Raw genomic sequence first — 8,805 nt, 5'->3', positions numbered from 1 at the left:
CTGCTTACTTTCCCCCCCCCTCCCTTGCTTTTTACCGCTTTTTACCGTGTCTATCTTGTGGGTTCCACTTAAAGCCCAGTGGTCACTCCTTTTTTTTTTTTTTTTTTTTCAAGAGTTTGTCGCAAACACCGGGAATTATTGTCCGTTTAATAAACCGCTCTAGATTTATTTAACTAATGTGATATACATAATTCTTTTTTTCTTTTTTCTTTTGTGAAGTATATAGTATCAAAATAGATTAAAGATTTGACGATGAAATATTAACATTCCAAAATAATCACACTCAGACAATAAAAAGGAAAGAAATCATGAACCTTTTTATAACATCCTTTTTCTCTTTTCTTCAACTTTCACCTTCCTGATGATCATATCAATCAACATAGTGGAGCTTCTCCATCTCTTTCACTCGAATGATTTATTTTTCTTTTTCTTTTTTATTTTAAAGTAGACGAACTTTATTTGTATGTGAGGTTAGCCCCTTTACATAGCTGGAGTCTGGAGAGGTCACGGTTACCAAATCTCTTTGCTTTTTTTTTTTTTGCACGCACTCCCTTGACGATAAAAAGCTTACCAATCATACCTTTCAAAAGCCCCGCCACCTTCTTCTCCACATAGAAAGAAAGAAAGAAAGCAGAGAAAAATAATCTTTTTTTTTTTTTCTTTGATTAAAAAGGCTTCACCTTTCTTCATCTTCTTCACAACAATAACAACACATGAAAATCCCAGCTTCATCTCCTCAGGACACAACCAACAACAACAGTACTGATGGTAATCACTTATCCATGGACGAACATGTCATGCGTTCCATGGATTGGGATTCCATCATGAAAGAATTGGAGCTCGACGATGACTCTGCTCCTAACTCACTTAAAACCGGTTTTACTACAACCACCGCCACCTCAGATTCTACTATTTTGCCTCTTTACGCCGTCGATTCAAACCTCCCTGGCTTTCCCGATCAGATTCAACCTTCTGATTTCGAGTCATCAACCGATATTGTTTATCCCGGTCAGAACCAACAACCAACCGGGTACGGTTTCAATTCTCTCGACGGCGTCGACAATGGAGGATTTGATTTCATCGAAGATCTAATCCGAGTCGTGGATTGTGTTGAATCTGACGAGTTACAGCTCGCTCAGGTGATATTGTCACGGCTCAACCAACGGTTAAGATCCCCTTCGGGTAGACCGTTACAGAGAGCTGCGTTTTACTTCAAGGAAGCTCTCGCTTCTCTTTTAACCGGAACAAACCGGAATCCAATCCGGTTATCTTCTTGGTCTGAGATTGTTCAGAGGATCCGAGCGATTAAGGAATATTCCGGGATTTCTCCCATCCCTCTCTTCTCTCATTTCACGGCCAACCAAGCCATCCTCGATTCGTTGAGTTCTCAGTCGGCTTCTCCGTTCGTCCACGTGGTTGATTTCGAGATCGGATTCGGTGGACAATACGCATCGCTCATGAGAGAAATCGCCGAGAAATCTGTCAGCGGTGGGTTTTTAAGAGTTACGGCGGTCGTCGCGGAGGAGTGCGCCGTCGAGACGAGGCTAGTCAAAGAAAACTTAACTCAATTCGCGGCGGAGATGAAGATCCGTTTCCAGATCGAGTTCGTTCTTTTGAAGACGTTTGAGATGTTATCCTTCAAAGCGATTAGGTTCGTCGAGGGAGAGAGAACCATCGTTTTGATCTCTCCGGCGATATTTCGCCGTTTAAGCGGAATCGCCGATTTCGTGAACAATCTACGGAGAGTGTCACCCAAGGTCGTCGTGTTCGTCGATAGCGAAGGATGGACGGAGATCGCCGGATCTGGATCGTTCCGGCGAGAGTTTGTTAGCGCTCTTGAGTTCTACACGATGGTGCTGGAGTCGCTCGACGCCGCAGCTCCTCCTGGAGATTTGGTGAAGAAGATAGTGGAAGCGTTCGTTCTGCGTCCAAAAATCTCCGCGGCGGTGGAAACGGCGGCTGATAGGAGAAACACCGGTGAGACGACTTGGCGGGAAGTTTTCTGCGCCGCCGGGATGAGGCCGATCCAGCTAAGCCAGTTCGCCGATTTCCAAGCAGAGTGTTTACTGGAGAAGGCGCAGGTTAGAGGATTCCACGTGGCAAAACGACAAGGAGAATTGGTGCTGTGCTGGCATGGAAGAGCTCTTGTTGCCACGTCAGCTTGGCGGTTTTAGATAAACCGGGCTTGGTTTAACAATGATATAGAAAATAGAAATTGTATCTACCGTCTTTATAAATATTTATTTCTTTTTGGTGTTTTTCTCTCTCTTTTTAAATAAAAGGAAATAAAAATATTTCTTCTTCAAAGTCTCTGTTTGAGCGAGAGGCTTTAATCATTCATAATCTCTCTCCCTATACTCCAATATATATAAGTGACCTTTTTCCTTTTGCGAGTGTGTGAGTTCGTCAATTTGGTAAACCGTCGTAGGAATCGCCGATGAGCGGATTTGCTTCACAGATACCATCCATGGCGCTTCTCGGATCTGGCTTCACCAGCGAGGTAATCTTCCTTCTCCTCAGATTCCACTTGTTTCCGATCTGTAATTTGGCGATTCGTGTCAAAGTTTATGGTTACCTTGATTAGATATTGTATTGTTAGGATTCCGTCATCGACTTCGAATTCAGATTTCGTGGATTGGGTGTTTTGGATTAGAGAAAAGGGCGTTTCAATTCCTTAAACATATGGATATTCTCAAACTTTTGGATTGATGGAAATATTTTTTTTTTCTCTACGGAATTTTTCAGGTTGGGTTGCGTGTATTGCTTTCTCCACTTGGTTCCAATATCGTACTTCGTACAGCATGGTGAGTTTTTCTTTTCTAATTGTAAGGTGAAAGTCATCTAAACGCTAAATCAATGGTACAATAAGATGAATGATATGGAGGTATAATTGGGTGATTTGATTGGGTAGGTTGTTTATCTGATTGAGTGAGAGATGCTCATTCATATGTAAAGCAATGGGGTAAGGATTTTTTTTCTTCTCATTATTATTAGCTTAGCGGAGTGGAGAAAGGGTATTACAACTTGTTGAGATAATTAAGGGTATCTTTTGGACGAGAGTCAAATCTCTTTTTGGGGAATCTTGGGTTCCTTTTGTTCTTGTCGAGTTTTTGGATTCTTTACTCTGTTAGAGGTGGTGTTATATCTGTAGTTGACTCAAGGATTCGGTTATAAAGGAAACGTTTGTGTGTATGTTTTGCAGCTGTTCCATTGGCATCGGGTTGCCTGTGTACTCTACCTTCAAGGCAATTGAGAGTAGAGATGAGACTGAACAACAAAAATGGCTTATCTACTGGGCAGGTTCGATATTGTTACTGGAATTTGCTAATCATCTTTCTAATTCTTTTCTTCACCTCTTCTTTGGTTGTTCTCTACTGTTCTTATGCGGTTTATCTTTGAGAATTTTATTGCAATCTCCCTTGGCCTTCTTTCACATGGAACTTGATATTTTTTTTTCCTCTCTCTCTTTATCTTTTGTACAGCTTATGGCTCTTTCAGCCTTGTTGAAGTGTTCACGGACAAGATCATTTCTTGGTACTGAGTTTTTTCACTGTTACGCTAATGGTTCTAGTGGACTTTATCAAGAGACAGGGATTGTTTAACTTGCATAGTGTTGATACTCAGTATACTCGATTATTTGCAGGTTCCCATTGTACTATCATGTGAAATTTGCGTTCCTCGTCTGGCTTCAACTCCCAACCGTCGAGGTAGCTGTCCTAATCTCTTTGAAATCACTAACGTATAACAAGCTTTTAACCCTTTACTCATTCTGCTTTCCCGATTTGCTTATTTTGTTTACTATTAGGGATCAAAACAAATATACAACAACCAGATTCGTCCTTTCCTCCTACGACACCAAGCTAGAGTGGACCGACTCGTGGATGGAGTATATGAAGAAATGGTAGATAACTGCTTTCTTCAGACCTCCATATACTTTGAGTTACTAGTTTACCAATTGCTTTACAACAAAACAAACAATTGCAGGTGAAGGTCATTAGGTCGCACCAAGGAGAAATACGGTTTGTCCGATCAATGATTGCCAAAATGTTGGGATCAGGTTTTTTTTTTCCGAAACTCGAATTTTCTACGAAATTTAATACTTTGCTATTAGGTTATTGAATTGTGTATTTTATTTGCACTGTTGTTTCAACAGTCAATGAGGTTGCACCACCAGGCCAACGACTAGGAGGCACAGCAAATGGTAGCCCCGGACCAACAGGAACAAACTCAGATTCAGAATCGGATTCCAATCACGAGGACTAATGAAACAAAGGTGTAATCGTAGCTTTTGCAGCCTTACAGTCTTGTAGGTCAAATCTCTATTACACAAAAATGTCAAACGATTGTATAGTTATGTAATCTCAAATAACTTTGGTCCGAGGTTTTTTCTTTATCCAGTGTTTAAAAATCCCAATAATAACGTTTCCTAAGTGTTAATTTTTGCCTTCACCGTCTTTCGACCCAGCAGCATTCTGTTCTAAATTAGCTACAGCCTCTGGTCCAATCACTCTCTGCAACTCATCCTGTAATTCATTCAGCGACCGTGTTTACATATAAGCTGACCGAAATAAGATGATAGTTGGAGAGATTCTGATTTTCAAACAAGAGTTTGTTACCTGGATCGAGTTGTTCTCAGACTTGAGCTTTTCACACTCGCTTGAGAGTCTTTGTAGCTCATCTCTCAGGCTTTGATTCTCATTCGACAAACTTTCCACTCTCTGTTGAAGCTGTTCGCATTCCGCCTATATGAATGGTTTATTATGCAATGAGTAATTTACATGAGAAGCAAACAGAGAATAATACTACTAACAGTCTTACACAGAGATGAATATTACCTGCTTTCGCAATCTAGACCGCCTAGCAGATTCACGGTTAGACTGTTTCCTCTTCTGCCTCTTGAGCTCTCGTTCATCCTGATGAGTAAACAGGATTTTGTAACGAAGAAGTCTATAAGTAAATCAGAAAAGCTAATTCGCAAGTGAAAATGATGATCTAGTCACACCTTCATAGGTACACCAGGTTGGGAAGACCATAAGTCCATCCCGATATTCAGATTAGTCCCGGGGGCTACGGGCTTCATGGGCACTGAACCTTGTATCTCACCAGTAGTACTTTGAGAACTTGCTGTTTAAGGAAACTTTACCAAGTCAAGAAACATGGAAAACACAGGCAAAGGAAAGCCATAAACATTGCAGCTGTCCAAAGCTTACCATCCGCAAGCATCTGCCCAAAGCTTGGCTTTCTAATTGAACCTTGTTCCTACAATAACGTGAAACTCAATTAAACACACAGCACAAAGCATTGAAGTAAAAGAGAACACTTCAAAGATAAAACAGTACCTGTTGATTGGCATTCTCATCATTTTCATCAGATGAACCCGCTGAGACACTTTCATCACTGCACAACGGAAAGAAAAGATCATAATTACATAAAAGCTCCCTCATGATGTGCATATATCACTGCAATCAAACTGAACAAGTAACACGTTGAATAGAGTGTAATTAAAATCACCTATGAGAGACACCATCGTTCCCTGAACCAGAGAGAGCTTTGTCACCTCCTTCACCCTTTTTTTTCGAGTTCCCCTTTGACTTCTTGCCAGAAGCTTGGTCCTTCGCAGTCTCCTTGTTTGTTGGACCAGAATTAGGAGGCTACAAGAGAAGGATGTCGAGCAAGTTTTTTACTTTCTCATTTATCTATGCATGCGCCATGTAACAGAGCAAAAAGCTTTAAACGATAGCTAAAATTTTGTGTTAATGGCATGGGAAATTACCATGGGCATGCTAGGATGAGCATAGACAGCCCCCGGAGGATACATTGCTGGATACGGAACTGGGGTCCCATAAGGTGGCATCATATGGTGCTGAAAGTAATGAACAACAGAAAAACTCAGTTGGTGGTCTTACAGATTGATTTATCATAGAATCACATCAGCAACTATAGATTGAAAACTTACTTGAGCACCCCACATGTAGGGGTGAGGACTAGGAGATCCAACTGGGGATGGGAAAAAAGGATTTGGAGTACCTCCCCCGCCATAATAAGCCTAATGAAATAAACATAAAAATTATGCTCTGAAGTCTGGGTGTTTCTCGAGAAAGAAGACACTATACTATAAAACACAAAAGTAGTGCATGTGACACGAACCTGCATTGAATTTGACCAGTCTGGATACGGTGTGGGAGGAACTTCCTGCAAACAAGAGATAGATACATCAAACAAACTATAGTTTCTGAATCCACAATCCATGAAATAGTTTCCAATACAAAACGAAAAGAGAAGGAGAAGAGAACCTGAGCCGAAGATGTTGGTTTGGAAGGCTTAAATGGCATCTTCTCTTCGCTCGTTCCCATAGCTTTATGAGCTTACTACTACTACTTGTGATACTCAGACTATATACAAAAAAACAAGAATATGTCAAACCAGAGATCTTGACAGAAGCATAGTCATCATCATAAAACATTAAATCCAAAACTCAAGAAAGGATAAATCTTTTGTGCTTCCAATGATAGCAATCTATGACTTGTAAACCAACAGGATGAGAGCAAAGGGCACTGTTCTTTTGGCTATCATTAATAGCAGTCAAAATGTCTCAACCCACATCTAAGCTTAGTAAAATCATGCATCAGAGTCAAAACCAAAACCTCCAAACGAAATCTTTAGCAAATATAAAATCTCTATAACCTAAATTGCATAACCAATTTAGTGAATTATACACGAAACAACCTCAAATTTGGCATAATTGATCAACCAATTCAATCCAAATCAGCAAAGACGAGTACATCTGTTACATGCAAGGGTGCTTTTGCATAGAAAAAAAATAAAGAAGTTAGAAAAAAAAAAAAAAACAGACCAGCAGCTTCTTCTTCGTCTAATTGAGGTAGCAGCAGTGATGTGGAAGTCCAGCTAGGATTTTTTGATTTATATATATGAGACAAAAAGGATGAAGACACGTCGTCAGTCTCTCTTCCCTCCGCACAGATCAGACAAAAAAAAAAACTCCCCCTTTGGGCTCCGAAGAAGAAAGAAGATATACTAAAATTTATCTGTGTGTTCTTCTTCTCTTTTTCTTCTTACTTAGAGCTTCATTGAATCTGTCGGAGAGTTTTTTTTTTTTTTTTTTTGTTGATTGAAGAAGAAGATTAGGGAACCAAAAAAACAGAGAGAGGATTGAGAAATCTCCGATCTGGTGTGTCAAAGTCCGATAGGAGGAGAAGGATACGAAGAAAGAGGAAAGTTTTTTTTTTTTTAATTTTAATTTTTAGGGTTTTGATGATCTGACACGTGCGACAATGAGAGGTCCAGCTGTACACGTGTTACTGGATAAGGTTTTGACACGGTAGCTACTGTTTGGTGTGACTCATCTACTCATTTATTTCTCTATCTATCAATCAAGAAAAAGTAATTTCATTTTAATTATCATTCATTAGCAAATCTAATTATATAGTACTAAATTATTACTAGTAGATATATTGAATATTTAACGAATATTATTTGTCAACTTTTTTTGTTTGATACAATAAAACCAACCAACTCAAAAGCTTCTCTCAAGTTTTTAATTTTAAAATAGTTTTTTTAGTAGTCAATTCCTTTAAAGAATTTAAAAGATAAATGATATTAATGCAGGATGTAGTATTGGCAAAAATTGTTATGCGGCTATTGAGGCAGAACTACACGCGATTGTAATTGCAATGAATCAAGCTTGGACCAAAGGAATCACAAGACTAATCATCGAAGGAGACAATCTCAAAGCCATCAGTCTGATCAATGGCGAACAAAGCAGCTTTAGATGGCACACATGGATCCGAGAAATCAACCATTTGAAGCAGAATTTCGAAGAGGTTAAGTTCCAATGGACAAGAAGAACTAACAACAAAGCAGCGGATAAGTTAGCCAAAACACGCTTCCAGAACCAAATGATTTTTATCTCTCATCACTATGTTCCAAGTTTTATTGTAAACACCCTCCATGAGGACTACACTCCCATTTAATCAATGCAAGCTGCTGTTTAAAAAAAAAAAACCGATAATTTTACCTTCTAGTTAAAAAAAATTAATCAGCATGACGTCAAAATTATAGAAGGAAATTAAAAAACTAATATTTGAGACGGGCCCTTAGTTTCTGCCAAGCGAATTTGGGTTGGCTTATAAAGCCCATTGGTATCGTTTTATAATCCCCTAAAATATTGTTGGCCTCTTGTTGAGTCCATTGGGTCTCGTTTCATACCTGCCCATTTATACCCGTTTAGTAATATACTCTTTTAGACCCTGCCCATTTATTTTTGATGTTGTTTATTTAGACCCGTTTAGGATTTTTTTTAGATAAAGGTAGCATCTTTCGTAAAGCATTGGCATTTCCATTACGTAATTGATGTGAATGTGATGGATCACCATATCAATAAAAAAAGGTCACAGACTTTACTTAAATCATTACATGACGACGACTCGAACTATAATAATAATAATACAACGCATTTAGATACAGTGAATGTGTTGAAAGTGGTTACTAGTACTTCAAAAACGATCCCATTTTAGAAAGAGCCACGGCATTACGTTTGCTTTACACTTCGCTTTCTATTTACCCAAACTTCATCTCCTTATTGGCCAAACACTTCTTCGTGGGTCCGCTGTTTCTTTACTTTATGAGACCATAATGTTTTCGGTCTATGATTTTACAATTAGGATGATTTAGTAATATGTCTATATCATATTAACGCTAATCAAAATCCAAAACAACTTAATCTAAGATCCTCTCTAATCATGTCATGTACCAAACTAAACTTTGATTTTCAGAAAATGCAGCTTG

General features: G+C 39.0%; 2 protein-coding genes and 1 pseudogene across 3 annotated transcripts; 2 read left to right on the top strand and 1 right to left on the bottom strand.

The window, feature by feature from the left end:
• The first annotated feature begins 713 nt into the window (after window positions 1-713).
• Window positions 714-2,307, top strand: LOC104716464 (scarecrow-like protein 15 pseudogene; annotated as a pseudogene). Its single transcript, XR_015568736.1, has one exon. The product of XR_015568736.1 is annotated as a scarecrow-like protein 15 pseudogene (transcript).
• Window positions 2,308-2,361: 54 nt separating this feature from the next.
• On the top strand, window positions 2,362-4,449 carry LOC104716465 (HVA22-like protein k). Its single transcript, XM_010433841.3, has 8 exons — window positions 2,362-2,500; window positions 2,746-2,804; window positions 3,203-3,300; window positions 3,483-3,534; window positions 3,644-3,707; window positions 3,806-3,901; window positions 3,985-4,057; window positions 4,154-4,449. Exons 1-8 carry the CDS (start codon window positions 2,438-2,440, stop codon window positions 4,261-4,263), a joined length of 615 nt encoding a protein of 204 aa, XP_010432143.1. The 5' UTR covers window positions 2,362-2,437; the 3' UTR covers window positions 4,264-4,449.
• LOC104716466 (G-box-binding factor 1) lies at window positions 4,233-7,370 on the bottom strand. Its single transcript, XM_010433842.3, has 12 exons — window positions 6,854-7,370; window positions 6,294-6,392; window positions 6,148-6,192; window positions 5,957-6,046; window positions 5,774-5,863; window positions 5,512-5,651; window positions 5,340-5,397; window positions 5,211-5,259; window positions 5,003-5,124; window positions 4,836-4,913; window positions 4,617-4,742; window positions 4,233-4,523 (listed from the first exon to the last, which is right to left on the bottom strand). Exons 2-12 carry the CDS (start codon window positions 6,351-6,353, stop codon window positions 4,434-4,436), a joined length of 948 nt encoding a protein of 315 aa, XP_010432144.2. The 5' UTR covers window positions 6,354-6,392; window positions 6,854-7,370; the 3' UTR covers window positions 4,233-4,433.
• Between the last annotated feature and the right edge of the window lie 1,435 nt (window positions 7,371-8,805).

Source organism: Camelina sativa, chromosome 10 (assembly GCF_030686135.1).
Source record: "Camelina sativa cultivar CO46 ecotype springtype chromosome 10, ASM3068613v1".
Taxonomy (NCBI): Eukaryota; Viridiplantae; Streptophyta; class Magnoliopsida; order Brassicales; family Brassicaceae; genus Camelina; species Camelina sativa.
The sequence above is the reverse complement of the archived record's forward strand: the minus strand, read 5'-3'. Positions and strand labels throughout refer to the sequence as shown.